The sequence below is a fragment of the Oncorhynchus mykiss genome, chromosome 16 (genome assembly GCF_057628025.1).
Source record: "Oncorhynchus mykiss isolate SJ-2025 chromosome 16, ASM5762802v1, whole genome shotgun sequence".
In the NCBI taxonomy this organism is placed as follows: domain Eukaryota; kingdom Metazoa; phylum Chordata; class Actinopteri; order Salmoniformes; family Salmonidae; genus Oncorhynchus; species Oncorhynchus mykiss.
In genome coordinates, this window is record NC_143037.1 from 55,827,670 (window position 1) to 55,848,940 (window position 21,271).

Sequence of the window (21,271 nt, forward strand, 5' to 3'; positions counted from 1 at the left end):
GCTGATAGATTTACACAATCCTGGATACAGGGGTTTTTTCATAGCTAAACGTGACGCAGAAAACGGAGCGATTTGTCCTAAACAAATAATCTTTCAGGAAAAACTGAACATTTGCTATCTGAGAGTCTCCTCATTGAAAACATCTGAAGTTCTTCAAAGGTAAATGATTTTATTTGAATGCTTTTCTGTTTTTTTGTGTAAATGTTGCCAGCTGAATGCTAATGCTAAATGCTACGCTAAATGCTACGTTAGCCATCAATACTGTTACACAAATGCTTGTTTTGCAATGGTTGAGAAGCATATTTTGAAAATCTGAGATGACAGTGTTGTTAACAAAAGGCTAAGCTTGAGAGCTAGCATATTTATTTCATTTCATTTGCGATTTTCATGAATAGTTAACGTTGCGTTATGGTAATGAGCTTGAGTCTGTATTCACGATCCCGGATCCGATGGGGAGATCAGAAAGGTTAACTAAATATGCAGGTTTAATAAAATATACTTCTGTGTATTGATTTTAATAAAGGCATGGATGTTTATGGTTAGGTACATTCGTGCAATGATTGTGATTTTTTTCGCAAATGCGTTTTAGTTAAATCATCCCCCGTTTGGAGAAGTTGGCTGTTTTTGTTAGGAATAAATAGTCTTCACACAGTTTGCAACAAGCCAGGTGGCCCAAACAGCTGCATATACCCTGACTCTGTTGCACAGAACGCAAGAGAAGTGACACAATTTCCCTAGTCAAAAGAAATTCATGTTAGCAGGCAATACTAAATTAATATGCAGGTTTAAAAATCTATATTTGTGTATTGATTTTAAGAAAGGCGTTGATGTTTATGGTTAGGTACACATTGGTGCAACGACAGTTCTCTTTTTTCGCGAATGAGCTTATTAAATCACCCGTTTGGCGAAGTAGGCTGTGATTCAATAATAAATTAACAGGCACCGCATCGATTATATGCAACGCAGGACAAGCTAGATAAACTAGTAATATCAACCATGTGTAGTTAACTAGTGATTATGTTAAGATTTATTGTTTTTTATAAGATACGTTTAATGCTAGCAGCACCTTACCTTGGCTTCTTGCTGCACTCGCATAACAGGTAGTCAGCCTGCCACACAATCCCCTCGTGGAGTGCAATGTAATCGGCCATGACCGGTGTCCAAAAATGCAGATTACCGATTGTTATGACAACTTGAAATCGGCCCTAATTAATCGGCCATTCCGATTAATCGGTCGACCTCTAAAAGAAACCACTACTAAGGGACACCAATAAGAAAAATAGACTTGCTTGAGCCAAGAAACATGAGCAATGGACATTAGACCGGTGGAAATCTGTCTTTTGGTCTGATGAGTCCAAATTTGAGATATTTGGTTCAAACCACCGTGTCTTTGTGAGACACAGAGTAGGCGAACGGATGATCTGCACTTGTGTGGTTCCCACCGTAAAGCATGAGAAGGAGGTGTGATGGTGTGGGGGTGGTCTGCGATTTATTTACATTTCAAGGTACACTTAACCAGCATCACAGCATTCTGCAGCAATATGCCATCCCATCCTGTTTGCGCTTAGTGGGACTATCATTTATTTTTCAACAGGACAATGACGCAAAACACAACTTCAGGCTGTGTAAGGGCTATTTGACCAAGAAGGAGAGTGATGGTGCTGCATCAGATGACCTGGCCTCCACAATCACCCAACCTCAAACCAATGGAGATGGTTTGGGATGAGTTGGACCACAGAGTGAAGGAAAAGCAGCCAACAAGTGCTCAGCATATGTGGGAACTTCTTCAAGACTGTTGGAAAATAATTCCTCATGAAGCTGTTTGAGAGAATGCCAAGAGTGTGCAAAGCTGTCATAAAGGAAAAGTATGGCTACTTTGAACAATCTAAAATCTAAAATATATTTTGACTTGTTTAACACTTTTTTGGTTACTACATGATTCCATATGTGCTATTTCATAGTTTTGATGTCTTAACTATTATTCTACAATGTAGAAAATAGTAATTACAAAGAAAAACCCTTGAATGAGTAGGTGTGTCCAAAATTGTGACTGGTACTGTATGTCAGGCTTGGATTCCCCATGCCAAAAACTTTTTCCCCAGGTGCATGAAGAATGAGGACATGTTCCGCGATGTCAATGAGAACCTACGGCCAAATGCTCAAGACAGGATTGATGCAAACTAGTGCCTGCTTAACATTGTTTCTTTCATTTGTTTCATTAGATCACAGTCAGACATCATTACTGTATGTTGTAATTATGTCTGAACAATACATTTATTTATTGCATCAATGATCACACCTTTGATCACACATGGGATAGAAATTTGATGTTCAGTCCATATTAATGGATAGTGCAAGTGTATTGCCTAATGAAAAACTGTGTACATTTACTGTACTGTAGCATATTACATTCAAAGGGCAATTTTGGAACATGTATCTTGCATTTTTAGCCATTGGATTAACTGGTTATTACAATAACTAAATTGAGAAGATATCATTATGTGTTTTGGTGATTAAAATCAATGTTGTCATGGTATTTCAAAGTTTACTTATATTTTGGATCAATGGTTGTGCTGTGAAAGATGTCTTAAAGCAAAATTAATGCACAAGAAAAAGTTCTGAATATGAGACTTGCTGTATTACAAGTCTACAAGAGTTTTGTACTAAGAGTTTTGAAAATTCCATAATTTACAAATAAATTCATAAAAAATCCTACAATGTGATTTTCTGGATTTTTTTTCCCTAATTTTGTCTGTCATAGTTGAAGTGTACCTTTGATGAAAATTACAGGCCTCTCTCATCTTTTTAAGTGGGAGAACTTGCACAATTGGTGGCTGACTAAATACTTTTTTGCCCCACTGTACTTGTGAAAATGGCATCCAAAGCACAAAAAAAAACCCGATTATACTTCATATCACCTCTGGGCTCATCCTGACAATAACAATCCTGCCTTAGCCCCAATCCACAGTATGTTAGAGCAGCACTGGATGGAGACAGAGCAAGGTTTGGGAGGAGTTCCTTCTTTACCACAGTGGAATAAAGTTTTGTTTGCCAGTTGCCCGTGTGTGTGTGTGTGTGTGTGTGTGTGTGTGTGTGTGTGTGTGTGTGTGTGTGTGTGTGTGTGTGTGTGTGTGTGTGTGTGCTCGTGCGTGTGTGTCTGTCTGTCTGTATGTGTGCCAATGTGCCAGGGCCAGAAAAGCTAGTGGTCACATTTTCCACTCGCAAACACTGACTAACGGGTGCTATAGGAATCAGGACTGCTCACAAAAAAAGTTAATAAAACCATGCCTCTGGTGCCAATCCTAGTCATCTATTTGTACTTACAGAAATAATGACAATTGTTTTTATTTTACAGCCATTAGGTAACCACATTATGTCCCCTATTATCTGAATCTAGGTCGATTGACAGACAATTTTGTAGAAATAAATCTAAAAATCAAACTTTGCAGTAGTTTGGTAGGCTCTGTATCCAATGAATGCCTAAATTGCTAGTGCTATTGTTAACTTTCTTGTTTAGAATAAAGTGTGATAGAAGATTGTCTGTGTTCTCATTTCTATGGAAACAACTTAAAGAGTATGTGGACTTTGCCAAGTGTAGTAATAGTATCTCTAATTAGCAGATTGGTCTGACTTCTTACTGTAGAATTTAAATCAAGATCACTTTTTCTGACCTCCCAGATAACTCAATTTGCCGGGATGCCTTTGACGGCAAGTGCCTACGCAGAATACTGGGAATTACATGGCGCTATTTCAGCCCAAACACAATACGGCAAAAGACATCAGAGCCTCCTGACTCCCAACTGTTTGGCCACCTGGCCAGATCAAACCCGCCTCTGGAGCCTGCCCTCATCCTCAATGACCCATCTCCCAACTGGCCACGCCCAAGAGGAAGACAGAGAGCCAGGTGGTCCGACCAGTTGGAGTACGACCTACACAACCTGGGACTCAACACTACATCAGGCTGGGACCTGGCCCAGAATACAACGGTGTGGAGATACAAATGTCCAGGCACTATGCTCCTAGAAACTAGCGAAGAAGAACCAGTGAGTGAGTGAGCCAGTGAGTGAAACAGTGAGTGAGTGAGTGAGTGAGTGAGTGAGTGAGTGAGTGACGAGGTCTCACAGATAATGTTTTGGACATCCCAGATAACGGTTTTGGACCATCCATAGGGGTCTCATGCTAAACCTGGTATTAGTCTGTGTACTAGGCAATACCCCCACAAGTGCTATTTCCACACTACAGTGAGGGAAAAAAGTATTTGATCCCCTGCTGATTTTGTACGTTTGCCCACTGACATAGAAATGATCCGTCTATAATTTTAATGGTAGATTTATTTGAACAGTGAGAGACAGAATAACAACAAAAAAATACAAAAAAATGCATGTCAAAAATTTTATCAATTAATTAGCATTTTAATGAGGGAAATAAGTACCCCCTCTCAATCAGAAAGATTTCTGGCTCCCAGGTGTCTTTTATACAGGTAACGAGCTGAGATTAGGAGCACACTCTTAAAGGGAGTACTCCTAATCTCAGTTTGTTACCTGTATAAAAGACACCTGTCCACAGAAGCAATCAATCAATCAGATTCCAAACTCTCCAACATGACCAAGACCAAAGAGCTCTCCAAGGATGTCAGAGACAAGATTGTAGACCTACACAAGGCTGAAATGGGCTACAAGACCATCGCCAAGCAGTTTGGTGAGAAGGTGACAACAGTTGGTGAGATTATTCGCAAATGGAAGAAACACAAAAGAACTGTCAATCTCCCTCGGCCTGGGGCTCCATGCAAGATATCACCTCATGTAGTTGCAATGATCATGAGAACGGTGAGGAATCAGCCCAGAACTACACGGGAGGATCTTGTCAATGATCCCAAGGCAGCTGGGACCATAGTCACCAAGAAAACAATTGGTAACACACTATGCCGTGAAGGACTGAAATCCTGCAGCCCCCGCAAGGTCCCCCTGCTCAAGAAACACATATACATTCCCATCTGAAATTTGCCAATGAACATCTGAATGATTCAGAGGACAACTGGGTGAAAGTGTTGTGGTCAGATGAGACCAAAATGGAGCTCTTTGGCATCAACTCAACTCGCCGTGTTTGGAGGAGTCAGAATGATGCCTGTGGCCCCAAGAACACCATCCCCACCGTCAAACATGGAGGTGGAAACATTATGCTTGGGGGTGTTTTTCTGCTAAGGGGACAGGACAACTTCACTGCATCAAAGGGATGATGGACGGGGCCATGTACCGTCAAATCTTGGGTGAGAACCTCCTTCCCTCAGCCAGGGCATTGAAAATGGGTCGTGGATGGGTATTCCAGCATGACAATGACCCAAAACACACGGCCAAGGCAACAAAGGAGTGGCTCAAGAAGAAGCACATTAAGGTCCTGGAGTGGCCTAGCCAGTCTCCAGACCTTAATCCCATAGAAAATCTGTGGAGGGAGCTGAAGGTTCGAGTTGCCAAATGTCAGCCTCGAAACCTTAATGACTTGGAGAAGATCTGCAAAGAGGAGTGGGACAAAATCCCTCCTGAGATGTGTGCAAACCTGGTGGCCAACTACAAGAAAAATCTGACCTCTGTGATTGCAAACAAGGGTTTTGCCACCAAGTACCAAGTCATGTTTTGCAGAGGGGGTCAAATACTTATTTCCCTCATTAAAATGCAAATCAATTTATAACATTTTTGACATGCGTTTTTTTCTCGATTTTTTTGTTGTTATTCTGTTCAAATAAACCTACCATTAAAATTATAGACGGATAATTTCTTTGTCAGTGGGCAAACATACAAAATCAGCAGGGGATCAAATACTTTCTTCCCTCACTGTACTTCCAACAAGTATCAGCTTTCCAGTCATATGGGGGTTCTTTGAGGAAATGTTCACTTTCTTTATCTGATTTCTGGTGTGTGCCCTATAGCTAATGACGGGCTCAACTAAATGAGCAAGACTCAACAGCGTACCACTGGCCCCCTGACAGCGGTCCCTTAGTTTTCAATCATTAGAAGAGCTTTGGACTGAATTAGTGTCTGGAAGCCAAGTCCTGGCAGGTGGCCAGCTCGTTGGGACAGAGACTGCTATTGACACAAGGGTCCTTTAAGGGGCTGACTTTTTACAAGGCTGGGCCGGTCAAGTATCTCTTTTGGGCTGAATTCCACAAAAGTTCTCAAGGGAAAGAAATGTAAATCAGGCAATGCTTGGTTCTCAGCCGCTGGACCTTGATTATCTGCTGACATTCTATCCATCAATGTTCCAATGAAAATTCTATTTCCAAATAGAGCATTACCTAATATGACGATTTGGCCCCTTTGCAGGCTTTTTAATCTAGGAATGGTGACTGCATTAACTCATACAAAGGGAAGCGGAAAGTATGGATGTTGTTCTTTCTGAAGTGATATCATATGATGGATGTTACTCTTTCTAATGTGAAATAATTTGCAGATATTCTTTCTGAAATTCTATCATTGGATATTAAGATGCAATGTTGAGTTGAGCACAAGTGCATTCAAGTGAAAATGGATAGCATCAGCATTTCCACACCTGGAATAGTATGTATCATTACACAAAATATATTCATTATTTAAATAAATATTCCTCTTATTCAATGTTTGGGTCCAGGGTTATGTCAAGCTTAAACTTTGACACCAAGCACTGGACATTCACTTCCCACCAAGTTATTTAAATCCTCTTCCCCGATCTCGGTGTGTTTCACCCTAATTGACACAGTGGCTGTTATTCTTTCCCAATGAAAGTATTTCCCACAAGAAGCTTCATAGTCATTCCAGGGGTAGTTGACTACTCTGGGAAGTTCTTCAGTTCCTGGTAGTGCAAATAGCCTAGTCTGTGACAGAGATTGATGGAAAAACCATCAACCACCCTAGGATGAAGAGACAGTAAGTATGCTCTACGGCTGCTGTTTCAACAGAGGCAGAATGGGGGGACAAAGAGTAGACCAGACGAGTTGTGTAGAAGAAGAATGGCGTGAAGGTTTAAGGAGATAGGGGACAATATTGCGAGACAAAAGGTAGTTTTCCAAATGGATATTTGCACATTAACATTTGGATGGGTATGATGCATCCATCCCATTATTCTATTGTTTTCAGTGTGTGTTTTTTCTCCCCTGCCTGTAATACTGGGTTTCAGAATATTTTCCTGCAGTGAAATGACCAAATCGCCCTCTATTGGCCTCATGGGTGGAATGTTATTCATATTTTTCAGAATTAATAACCTTTTTTTTTTTTAAACGCTAAAAATATGGTGTTTCTATTTCAAACTGTTTTGTTATATTTCAGTTTTCTGTGATGTATATAAAGTGTAATATTGGGATAACATGGTACAGGTGTCTTTTTTTTAAGCCCAAAATGTATGTGTGGTGTATATACTTTTGTTTCAAAGTAGATTTGTTTAAGACTACCAATAAACACTCTGTGTGACCCTGATTCAGCCCACTGGAGTAAAAGGTTATTAAACTGATTTCAGACACAGTGAGCAAAGTTACATGCACACAATAATACGAATATTGTGGATAATCAAGTTTTTTTTTTTTTTTTACATGCTTTGCAAGAAGAACGATTTCCCTAATAATCCTGTTTACATGGACACATCTGAAACCAGGCTACCTATGGGACTTGATAAATGCAGAATATCGGCAATCAAAATAAACGCTCTACCACAGTGACCATGTTCATTTTGCGAAACTTTTTTGATTCAGACATTTAAAGTTTGTATGCGAAAACTATTTCTAAGATACATTTTTTAAGTTTTTTTAAACTCACTTCACTCGAGCATAAGAGGGAGGCTTGCGCTACTGGTGCTGGCACATGCGTAGATCACATACACAGCTGCAACATCCATTAAGCTATTTACATGTCCTAATAGTTCGATTTGGACCTTACGCCGATTAAGATTACTGTAAGCAGAGCAAGGTGTTTACATACTTGGCCTAGCGCCATAATCAGTTTAATATTGAATTATTAGTGTGCATGTAAACGTACTCATTGCAGGATAACTCAACTGAGGTGGCAGTAGCTTCTGCACTCTGCCTTGAGAGAGTCCGTCTGGAACAAGATGACAGGCCCCGCTCTGCATAACAGGCATGTCTGTCTCGCATATTGGAGCAGGTTGTTGGATCTGGGCCCTTGCGTTCTTCAGGGGGCTTCCCTGTGCGTTTGCTGAGGTAAACACAGCAACCATGGCAGGCTATTTATACCCCGGTAACACCAGTGCCCTATCCTGCTTCTCAGAAGAGAAATCCGTTTCACTGTCACCTACGCACACAATAACCCAGGATAGACCACCACCCCCTGTCACCGCTCTCTCCCTCACAGTGACACCCCTCCCCTTTCCTCCCTTAATACCCACACCCATGTCTGTCTCCATTTCTCATTCTCACCACTCTTTCTATCCATTACTCTCTCCAATGCCTTTATTTTCACTCCCTCTCATCTCAAACTTGCTTTCCTTCTCTTCTCCATCTACTTCACCAGATTTATCTTCTTCCTTCCTCCCTTCATCACCCATCCACCCCTCCATTCCGTGTGGCTCTAGTGTTACATGGCGAGCTCATACCTCCTGAGACATGGGCGCCACCAGTGTCCCCTGGGCCCTGGCAGAGGGCCAACAGATCCTGTGCCCCCTCCCCTCCACAGAGGGTCAATAGATCCTGTACACCCTCCCCTGCACAGAGGGCCAACAGATCCGGTACCCCCTCCCCTGCACAGAGGGTCAACAGATCCTGTACCCCCTCCCCTGCACAGAGGGTCAACAGATCCTGTACCCCCTCCCCTGCACAGAGGGCCAACAGATCCTGTACCCCCTCCCCTGCACAGAGGGTCAACAGATCCTGTACCCCCTCCCCTGTACAGAGGGTGGCAAGCTGTGCCCGTTTGAGTTACATATAGCACATTCAGACACAGAGCTCCACAGAGACACAGCCAGGTATTTTCAGATAAAGAAAACACCAAACGCATTTTTTTGATGAGAAAGAGTCTTATTGTCAGTATCGAGGGAAAGTGTCCTTTTGCTCTTGGGTCAAAATTCCAGTCAGCTTTTGGGTTTCTAAATTACTATTGTGTTCAAAGGGTGCCTGCTTTCGTTTTATAATTGTCTTTTGGTGTATAAAGTGAAATACGTATTTTATTGAAAAAGTCGCTCTCAAGACCCCAACTTTGATGTCTTTCACATTAAACTAAAATGTCATAGTTAAATGCACTGACACAAATTATCTTAAGTGATGGGGAATGTTGCTGTTGGATAATTATTATAATATCAGCCTTAAAGGGCCAATGTGTATACATCAACCAGCATTAACTATAGGCAGTCCACAAAAAGCTATTAAGTTAAGCTCCAGATCTGTTTTACTTTGAAAGAAAAGATGTGGTTTTGAAGTTTAAAGAGCTATCTATTTCAATTACACTGAATTTCACTAAAGCAACGGTTAATCTTCCCACTAAGAATATCCCAAACGATATCTGTCAACTGATCACTCACTGAAAATAAGTAAGGCTCACCTTTGTAAGACAAATGCACTCTGGGAGCAGTCCGAGCGTCGGCATGGCAACTGTAGACACATAAACTCAGGAGAAAGAAGAGGAGGGCTTGGGTGGTCTCCATAGCAATGAAGGCAGAGTTAACCTTTGGAGTCCTACAAAGGGGAAAGGGAAAAGCATTACAGATGAACTGAATGTCACTTAAAACCATCATATAATTTGCAGCCATTTAGAGAGAGTTCCACATCCAATGCAACATCCCTTGCACAGAAAAGTGTAGATTTGAGAAGTTAAAAAGCAGATGATACGTTTTGAATTAGCTTCCAGTCTTCTGACACTGAAATCACCCTGACCCTTGTAATAATCTGTTTGCAGGTCAGTGAGCATCGACGCTTTCTTTGTCAGAACCAGAGTTAAGAATAAAAAATACCTCATTACTGAGAGATATCATTAGCATGTCAATCGCTAGACATTCCCATTTCAAGAACACTATCAATAACAGGACAACAAAAGAGTGCACACAATCAACTACAAATGGATGCAGAAACTTTGGGTACTAGTAAATATTAGGTGCCAGTTTGCCTGACACAGATTAAACCTAGTCTTTCAATAGAGATGTTTCAATAGAGATGTTTCAATAGAGATGTTTTTTTTTTAGTTAGGACAAGGCCTAATACTGTGTCACGGAAGCGGACACTAAGAAAACTATCCTATTTAACATACTGAGAAATTGTCAATTAAAAAAATCATTGAATTGTATGACTTTGTAGGAAGCCTCATCAAGTCATCCACATTCAGAGGCTTCTTCATAGCAGGGACACCCAGATAAATCAGATATCAATCAATGACGACAAGACAGAGAAGCCATAGACAGAGAACACAACCTAGTTCACATGATTCAGTTTGGGGCAATGTCTTGTTCCCGTTCCTATGAGTGGGTTATTGTAAAATAGCTTGGGTCTCAGATAGCCAGGGAGCAGCACAAAGTGACCATCTCTTTTTGACCTGTGTGCCCTTCCCCAGTCACTGGGACAGTGGTGGAGTAAAAAAGACTGTGTGAGAGTGGGGCAACAAGGACTTCCCGGGAGTGACACACTCCAAAGGAGATCAGGAAAGTATGCACCCCGAGACTGAGAGTTCTTAAACGCTGCAGCCAAATCCTGGCAGCTAATACAAATCCCAGTCACAATGTCTTGCTTTAAATCTTAAACTCCTTTAGTAAGAGACTGTCTAAAAGCAAGAGAACCACCAATAAGGATCACACTCACTCACTAGGCTTCGGAATCTAATGTAAATCAGGTCTGTTTAAGTTAGGGTGTGGGTGCTGTGCTGTATTTTCCACACATATACCCAAGGTTAATGACGGGTTATCATAACTGGAACATAAACACCTTTGCCTAAGCTCAGACACACCACAAAGAAGAAGGGTTAAAAGGAGCGTGTGGCCGTCCTATCGTGTCTGACCAGAATATCAGACAACATGTCACGACGATTCTACATGTTGAATTTACGCAAACAGCCACCGTTCGTAGTCACCCAGTAGGGCGATCAATTACACAAAACGGCTACTTGCTGCTTTTAACACTTCGTTGGAAACCAACATCATTATGTTGTCATCCAGAGTCACATTATAGCAAACAATATTTTACATACAGCAGGTTTTTAAAGGACCAAAGAGTTTCGTCTGCTTCGTGTTTTCATTTTTGCCATGGAAAAAATATTGCAATACTGGTATCATCACAGCCCTAAATGATAATATTGCTTTTCTCTGTCAACATGCTTACATCCATACTTATCCAACACAATTACCACAGTAATAGTAGTAGTAGCAGTAGTAGTAGTAGTAGTAGTAGTAGTAGTAGTAGTAGTAGTAGTAGTAGTAGTAGTAGTAGTAGTAGTGGTTGTAATGCAGTAGTAGTACAGTAGTATTTTTTTACAGTACCAAAACCATAATTTTAAAGAGCGTAATCACCTCACTTCTAGTTTGACTGAGTTGAGCCCCAAGTCTTACATTATCATAATACTGTTTAATTAAGTCATAATAATAGGCTCCATTATATGCTTGCTGTTATGGTGAATATGAGAGCAGTGGGGCCTCTGCTTGACTTGCTCAGCAACATTCTCCACAGTCTGTTGCTTCTGTATGGCCCCGGAGGGTATCAGGACATTAGGCTGCCTTTGAACATGACACATTGGATGTTTCTCAATCTGCATACTACTGTGCTCCACACTCTCATGCTCCAAGTTCATTGTCCGAGGACGTTTTCTTGAGTACGCTCTTGTGAGGACGAGATTGTGGAGAACACATAAAAATGTATATTTGAGAAGCACTGCCCACTCCCATGCTACTGCATTACCTTTGACCAATAAGGACAAAACAAGATATCTACATAAAAAAAGCAAGCTTGTAACTTAATAATTATCAGCTATATGTGAATCATATTAATCTATACTGAACAAAAATATAAAAGCAACATTCAACAATTTCAAAGATTTAACTGAGTTACAGTTAACGCAAGAAAATCAGTCAATTGAAATAAATACATTAAGCCCTAATCTATGGATTTCACATGACTGGGCAGGGGTGCAGCCATTCAGAATTAGTTTCCCCCACCAAAAGAGCTTTATTACAGACAGAAATTCCTCCTTTTCTCAAAGGAGAAAATCCTCACTAACAGGGATGTAAATAAATTTGTTCATAAAATTTGAGAGAATTTGCATTTTGTGAGTATTGAACATTTCTGGGATGTTTTATTTCAGCTCATGAAACATGGGACCAACACTTCTTGTGTTTATATTTGTTGTTCAGTGTAGCTAGCCACATAGTTTTACATGTAAAAAACGACCTAAAACTATTGTTGATATGAAAGGTGGTAGGCCAACGATAGCCACAAATTCTTCGTGGGTAATTAGCTAGCTACCAATTCTTTGTCAGTTAGCAGCAGTCTTGGCACACTACACTGGGTATTATAGGCAGATAAACATTTCAAAATGACTGCAGCATTTATTTAAGTATCAAGCTAAAATATTGTAGTCAGGCTACATATGTCAGGCAACTTTTCATTCAGAGTTCATTTTCTCTCGCTTCAGATCAAAACCAGCCACCATTGTTTTAAAAAAAACGTAATAATATAATAATAAAAAATAATAATTTTTTATGTCAACAATCCTGGGAATATTTCAGTTGAAGCTCAAAATGTGTACAAATGAAGTACATGTCTGAGAACTGCCCTCCGTGTTTCGCATACTTTATTTTGGACTCATACTCCGACTGTTCCGTGCTCCAATTTGCATGGTTGTATGCATATTGAGAAACACCCATTGTCACTGACTTGTCATTGACATCAAGACTATCACTGCAGCAAAAATGTTATCCAACTGGATCCACAAACTGGGTCTTACAGTAACACACAACATGGAAAACCGTCTTAATTTTACTCGAATTTACTTACTTACTACCTTTTATTTGTCTTTTATATTTATTATTCCTACAAATAACATCAACGTGTAGTCAATCTGGCTCCCAAGTAAAAAATTCAATAAATATACACTACCGTTCAAACGTTTGGAGTCACTTAGAAATGTCCTTGTTTTTTAAAGAAAATATCATTTTTTGTCCATTAAAATAACATCAAATTGATCAGAAATACAGTGTAGACATTGTTAATGTTGTAAACGACAATTGTAGCTGGAAACGGCAGATTTTTAAAGGAATATCTACATAGGCGTACAGAGGCTCATTATCAGCAACCATCAACCCTGCGTTCCAATGGCACGTTGTGTTAGCTAATCCAAGTTTATCATTTTAAAAGGCTAATTGATCATTAGAAAACCCTTTTGCAATTATGTCAGCACTGCTGAAAACTGTTGTTCTGATTAAAGAAGCAATAAAACAGGCCTTCTTTAGACCAGTTGAGTATCTGGAGCATCAGGATTTGTGGGTTAAATTACAGGTTCAAAATGTCCAGAAATTGTCAGTCAATTCTTGTTCTGAGAAATGAAGGCTATTCCATGCAATAAATTGCCAAGAAACTAAAGATCTTGTACAACGCGGTGTACTACTCCCTTCACAGAACAGCACAATCTGTCTCTAAACAGAATAGAAAGAGGAGTGGGAGGCCACGGTGCACGACTGAGAAAGAGGGCAGGTACATTAGAGTGTCTAGTTTGAGAAACTAACGCCTCACAAGTCCTCAACTGGCAGCTTCATTAAATAGTACCCGCAAAACACCAGTCTCAACATCAACAGTGAAGAGGTGACTCCAGGATGCTGGTCTTCTAGGCAGAGTTCCTCTGTCCAGTGTCTGTGTTCTTTTGCCCATCTTAATATTTTATTTATATTGGCCAGTCTGAGATATGGCTTTTTCTTTGCAACTCTGCCTAGAAGGCCAGCATCTCGGAGTCACCTCTTCACTGTTGGCCTCTGTACGCCTATGTAGATATTCCATAAAAAATCTGCCGTTTCCAGCTACAGTAGTCATTGACAACATTAACCATGTTTACACTATATTTCTGATCAATTTGATGTTATTTTAATGGACAAAACATTTGCATTTCTAAGTGACCCCAAACTTTTGAACGATAGTGTATACAGTATATATCCGAAGAATTGTGGCCTTTTTGAAATGTCATCAAAGCATTACATAAATCATCCCTATGAGCTCGCATGACAGGGTGTTGTGGAGGAGTCTGAGTCTGCATATAGCATGTTGGCCTCTAATCACAAGCCACAGGTGACTGAGAGCATGTTATTATCATCCCAGAGAGAGCCTTGGTCTAAGAGGAAGTTCCACCTGCATATTGGAGACTGGAGACAGAAGAATGGGCCTCGCCAATGCAAACAGACCACACTCTCAAATAGGTTGAACTGCTGAAGATAAGAGGAGATCTGGATGGTCAGATACATGGTCGCAGGGTAGGAAAAATACAACTCTTTATGAAGAATACACAACAAATATGGTTGCTACTAGATCCTCAGAGGAAAAGAAGAGCAGGGTACTAAGTACTTGAGTGTGTTTACTCTCTCTAAAGTCCAACCTGATTCAAGCATATTCATGAAACAATGGTTCTTACTGTACAATTTGCAATTAGCTATTTCTGGTTCTGCATGATTTACAACTGATCTATTCGACCTGAGGACTAGTGCATAGATCTAATGAGATGTGCTAGACTGGACAAGCGTATCCATGCCACATAACAGGGGGGATGGGAGGAGGAAATTAAAAAAAGAGAGAGAGAGAGAAAGCAAGAGAGTGGGGTGAGAGAGGGAATGGACACAAAACATGTTGGGAGAGCAAAACAAATTACACGAAAAGGGTAGGATTTTCACGTTTGAGTCATGATTTTGGACCTGTGTCCACAGTAGATAAACAACAAAAAGCCATCAAGTTCCTTTCCACTGCCTCAATTCCTCTGCCAAGTGTAAGCTTGAAGACAAACAACGAGAAGCTAGCTAAACCTCGGTTTTGGGTTGTAGCGTAGTGAAATTCTCCTCAATATAAATGTAGTTTCTGTGAAACCAGCAAAATTGCCTGCAGTGGCTTGCAAAGGGCATTCAGTCCTTCAAGTGACTGGATAGCAGAAGGAGTATGTCATGGAGCAAAGATGGGTGAAACATTTTCAAAAGAACAGTCATTTCTAGACACAGGGAACATCATAATGGACAATTGAGCACTAGCTCTGCTTATGATGTCATAGATGCTCCTGTGTGGTCAGATGTGGTTGCTTCATAGGCAATGCAATGACTAGTGAAAAGTCCATGGAAATAATGTGGGGTTCACAGCCGTATTCTGGAGTTAGTTCCAAATGACAAACAGTTCACATTAGAAGTCTAGATAGGGGTGGTCCTATCAATGCAAACCACAATTGCGATAAGGAATGCACAGATCCACAGAACGAGACAAACAAAGGAATGCATCAAAGGATCCCTCATATGGAACTCAATGAAAGAGGAATGAAATTAAACAAGCTAGTACAGACTTTTCAAGCAACATGTTTATTTTGTCTGAGACTCCATTTCAGTCCCAAAAATATTTGTCTCATAAAAGTAAAAAATAAAATATGTTTCTTCAACGTTAGTTGATTGAGTGAACCGTTGGCGTTGCAACAAAATCCTGGATCCCGTAATCCAACCTGTCATAGGTTTAAGCCGACAGAAGGGTGGCCATGGCTCTTGGAAACATGTCAACATCTATCTCACACACTACTGTCTGTCCACATCTCACGATGCAATCAGAGTCATTAAAGTAGTGCAGAAAGAGCTGTGTGCTGCACCCTAGAGAAAACATGTTGGGGCCTGAAAACCTGCGACAGCTGATACAACTTTTCACACCATTATTGTCCCATAAAAAAACAGAGACAGGCTATACTTGAGGGCTAATCCTCGATCTTAGCATACTGTATAATGATAACATTAATCACTAACAGTTACACAGTAAATGGATGTTGCAACAGCACAGGAATTCGCCAACATACATGGCTTTCCTTGAGGCATGAATGTATTGAATAAGTCATATCAAAATTATTTCTATTTGTCTCAAGCATTTGCTTTTTAATCAATGGCCTTCACTTTGGTATAACCAGAGATAATAGAGTACTGTACTTGAGTTTATAATTTGCAGCCTGCTCCCTGATTGTGCATACTCTCATCATTCTGCATCTGGGCAACTGTAATTTGACCCAGAATCCACTAAGTATACAAACTGTAATTTTACCCAGAATGCACTAAGTATACAAACTATAATTTGACGCAGAATGCACTAGTATACAAACGAAGACTAAAGAGGGCAGAAGTTTACCCAGGACTTTGAGGATTTAGTGTCCATAAAGGGTGGTGATACTTTTCCAAGAGCCAACATTCACAGTAATCCTCCTGATCTTGGTTTTATTTGTTTCGTATAACCGACAGGTTTATGGAGGTTATTTTTTCCTAAAGGCACTTTCCTGTCTGGAAAGCTGTGGATATGGACGGAAAAATATAAAGGCATAAAATGTGTGGGTCATAAGGCTGTTTGAATCCTTCCTGCAGATTTGAAGTGCAGATTAGGAGCTGGTTGAAGTGACAGATTGCATATGGTTTTCTAGGGCACATGGTCACAGGGGAAAAGGAAAGAGGTGCCCACGAGAGGCTTGTGTATATCACCATGCATACTGCATCTCCAACAGTACAGGGACCATAGAGATAAAACTAGCCATACAAAACGAGTGTTTTATCTCTATGACTGGGCCCGCTAGCTTGGCCAACAATTAGTCCCTGATGTTGGTCCGAGTGGTCGTCCCCATGCAGCACCTCTCCACACGCGCCGATCGGGGACAGGGCTGTCAACGTGAGAGCTCATTAGCACGGCCTCTTGGAAAGAAAGCTGCGACAGGCTTGGAGGGCGGCCCCAGGAGGGACGGAGACCGCCAGCATGGGTCAATGGGGGTCATGTTTCCACATCGTCTGCCGAAAACCTAATCATTATTTACTTAGGCCCAACCCTTGCTGTTAGCGCCATCTCCCCAACACCAGGTGGGTTTCTCTCTCTGTCTTTCTGTCTGTCTCGTTCTCTATCTATCTCTGGAATGGCACCAGCACATGCCATATAGATCATACGATAATGAAAGTCAAACAAATACCCCTGTGAAACTTTTTCTAATACAATGCTGTATCACCTGTCAGGAACCGTACAACATTACTGTGTGGAGTGACTGACCTGTGCCTCCCTGCCTGTTCTCTCTTGGTCTGTTTCAGTATCAGCACGTGTCAACACCTATTTAATTCTGTGGAGGGTACAGCATGTTTCATCCTCGCTCAGGGGACAAATGCTTGGCCAGTCAGAGGGCCTCCGACTCACAGCAGAAATATTTCATTCACAGACTGTCAATGCCTCCACTCCACTTGCGGATGCACCTGTGCCGTAGTCCTGAGACTTTTAATCAATCATGATTCCTATTTCTGACGCGTCACAAGAACAGTCTGTTTGGTGAACCATGACACCATGCATCCAAAGCATACAGGAGACACTCCCATACATGTTTGTAGGGAGTGTCTCCTGTTAATCTGATGTCTCTTTTGTCACTTTTGGCTCCATGTGTTATGACTTCATTGCCTAAATCAAGAGCCCAGTGTTCTAGAACCCAATAGTGTGTTTGAGGAGAGGAAAGTGCTGCTATCCTATGGTCTGTCCGGAGGGTCCTACAGTGGGTGTGTTGTGGCTCCTCTCCAGTAGCAGCTGTAACCAGGCTCCCTCCACACAGGTCCAGGGTCCAATGTGTAATCCAGGCCAAGTGGTGACCGTTAAGCTCCTGCGCGCCTAAATACTGGATTCAGCACCTCCCTTCAAAGGCTGTTAAGCTCCCGCTGTCTTATCTGCTCCTCTTTGAAGTACTGCACTTCCATGACCATGTCTCCTGTAGCTCCACAATAGGCCTGTCAGCAAGCACAAGACTCAGGACAAGTAGTGGGTGAGAGACGAACTGACTGAACTTCAATTTGAAACTAATGTGTTACTTTTCAAGAAGAAATAACTACAAACATTTGAAAGGATCCAGTTTCCTTCAAAGTGTGACTGGCAGCACAGCCTTAATTTCTAGGCTATTTCACAAGGAAAGTGTCACACTTGGCAAACTCAGTGAATTTAAGGAATGAGTTGCCTATATTTTCAACTACAACAAAAAGCTTGGTAGCTGCTGGCGCCAACACAATTGAAGTGTTTCAGAAATGCTACATTAGAAAAACGATGACTGAACATACTAGCTAGCTAGCTAAGTCATAATCCTTGAAATGTTACCTGTCATTCAGGTGGAACCAGAGATATATGTGTTAGCTAGCATATACTTGTTCCACTGTGCCTAAGCCCACTCTTTGACAAAATGATATCCACAAGATTACGGTGTCTGGCTACAAGACTACTGGCAGCAACAACAAAAAAGACATTTAGAAGATACATTTACATTTGCTTTTGTTTGCGTCAACTAAAAATCGAAAGAGCTCCAAAGATAGTCTCAAACAATGTTGGCAAACATGGCTGTTTCCCTGAATCTAGAATGAAAGTGAGGGCAAGGGGACAACACATGGATGCCCCCTGCCCTCCCCCTTATGTGATAGCACAAAAGGGGAGCATTTGCGTCACCCCACATTTATGCAGTCCATCGTTCCTCCCTTTCCTGTCTCTGTTGGTAATCCAGCCCCCCAGTACTCATTCCCTCAAAGTGGAGGTCATATGTGCTGTAATGGTACAAAATGAGCGAGGGAGCATTAGAGAGCTATTTTGCAAAAAAATAGAGGGCGATCTATGGACACCCTCCTGTCACATTCCAACACCTGTTTCAAATGGGCTTACTCTTTTGATTTACACAATAAACACTGGATTCCTTTGCAATTACTAAAACTTCTTGCCCTACTATTTATACCCTACAGCTGTTTTCCAGCATTGGATTGGCTTATGACAGAACATCATTTTATTTGTTTTATTTTTTACATGCATGTTTGTTTTTGCCAGACCCAAATCCTGGCTTAACAGACCTTCAGAAAGGTTGCCGTGTTTAGATATAGATTTCACACACATTACAGTCAAGGCTGCACTGCGCATCCAGAATTCTATGTTTAATAGAACATTCTTTACTAAAATCAGAACATAGAAAATGTAACACTGAACTCTAAAACAACAGTACATAGTATCCAAGTCCACAAGAGCTTGAGTCTAGAGCTTGAGACCAGTGAACAATCAAAGTGAGGCCCAGCGACACCAGACATGATGAATGTCTCTCTAGATTTACACAGTCGCTGGCTACATCTTCACTCGGTAAAAGCCTTGAAGAATGGTCCATTGGGTTCCAAGAATTTACTTCAGTTCGAGTACAGTGGATACAGAGGCCTAGCACCAGGCCCTCCATGCCTATACTCCATGCCTGTCTGAAAAAGACTGTCTCTACCTCTGGCAGGTCGCCAAGAATCTTCAGAATGGAGGCTTAATACCCCGCGGGCTGACAGCTGCATGGATTAGCTCCCCTTGCCTGCTGTCATTGACGCCCCCTGTATTGTGCCTTTCCCTGTAAAAGTGGCACCAGATTTAGGAAGGATGGTAGGGAGGGGAGAGGGAGGGGGATAACATTCTAAAGTCAAGTCAGGTGCTTCTGCTTTTGAAGTCCTGGTGACAGGCACAAGTGCTGTGTGGCTGGCGGTATACAATATTTATATGGTATAAATGGTATATAATCAGTCTGATACTATCTCTGACTGTCACTGGGCTGACTGATAATAAAAGAGAACTCTGCCCCTTGCTCACCTGAGAGCTCCTTGTCTTTTTCATTAAGTGCCACATTGTCTTTGTACGGGTTTGAAAAGAATGTGAATTAAGACTACTGTGAATAGTGTATTAATAATAAAGGAGTCTTTTTGCACCAGGTATGGTTGTTAAACATATGCCAGATGTGCCAGGTTCTGCAATTCTCTTCCTGTATCATACAGCCTAGTACATCTAGGGTATTGTGTTTAGTCACAAAATAATTGGGGGGGAAAAGAAACCCCAGGACAAAAACAACAAAAACATTTGAGAAATGATTTCACCTGCTCATAAAATGAAATACGGCACCAACAGTAGCGGGCCTATGTATTTTAAGTCTGCCACACTCACTGATATACCTAACAATCACTCTCTTCCCCCCTTCCCCCTCCTCTTAACCTCTAGGGCCCAGGCTGGCCCTCATTTGACCCCAGCAAAACTCACTGAGGCTGTCATGACAACCGTCTCAAGAGACCGGTTGTATTTGTGGTGAGTTGGAGCCTGGCAACTGCTTGAACGCCCCAAATCCTTGATGACAAGGAGAGTGTCAGGGAAAGTGATGACGAACCATAGCCAGTTCCCTATCTGAACATATATCTACATGACACCAGCTTTGTGGTTGGCTTCTGATGCACTGTGGATCACCTCCAGTTGTTACCCTACATCAAACGTCAAGATGGAACATTTAAAGGTAGACTCAGTGAAGTGACTTTGCCACGAGCAGCACCACAGATATTGAGATGAGTGAGATGCAAGACTTCTCTCTCACAGTCACGCACAGTATCTGTGCATGTGCACGGGTTCACTTCACGCTGTTCACAGTGTGGTAGCCAGGGTACCAAAACAGCTGAGAAGTTGAGCCTATGCTGTTTACTTTCTGCATCTATGTCATATCATTGAGTCTACCTTCCATTAATGTACTTAGTTGCAAATCTGCTACATAGAGAGGCATATTATAAGCCTTATATATGTATAGGGCCTTGTAAAATCAGTTTTATTTTTTGTTTGATTCCGTTTTGTTTTCCCTGTGTTCCAGTTTCACCGTTTAGTTTTTCCAGGTTCCCGTTTTCCCCTTTTTTCCTTCAGGTTTTCGCTCTCAAAATTACACCTTCTAAGTCGACAACAATCCTTAAACTACACCAGGAGACCACTTTTGAGGTCTGGGAGAAAAACATTTAAATGTTGATTTTTGGGTGTAGTTTCCCTTTAATTCCAGTGTGCACCTAGCAAGAGGCTGTTGTTTAGCTGTGTTTTTGTAGCACACATGTGAAGGTAGAGTTTTCAAAACAAATATCCACTGGATAATCATGATATCATTCTGCCATGTAAGCATAGGCTACTTTGTAGTTAACATTTAATTTAGAAGGTTTTTGAGAAAGCCTTTCCATCTACCAGAAGACTTTCATTAGCATCATCGCTAACGGCTGCACAAAGGGGTAGACTCTCACCCACCGCACATGCACATAGAGAGGGAATTATCGTTGCCTCTTACAGAAAGTTGCAGGAAATACGAAT

At 41.3% G+C, this 21,271-nt stretch overlaps 1 protein-coding gene across 2 annotated transcripts in view; it reads right to left on the reverse strand.

The window, feature by feature from the left end:
* Positions 1–21,271, reverse strand: part of LOC110492274 (semaphorin-3F) — a 49,946-nt gene that overhangs the window by 24,369 nt on the left and 4,306 nt on the right. For both annotated transcript variants that reach the window (XM_021566456.3, XM_021566454.3), the window contains exon 2: positions 9,513–9,646. In XM_021566456.3, coding sequence (XP_021422131.1) covers positions 9,513–9,615 — 103 coding nt within the window. In that variant the 5' untranslated portion in view covers positions 9,616–9,646. The remainder of the gene's footprint in view (positions 1–9,512; positions 9,647–21,271) is intronic.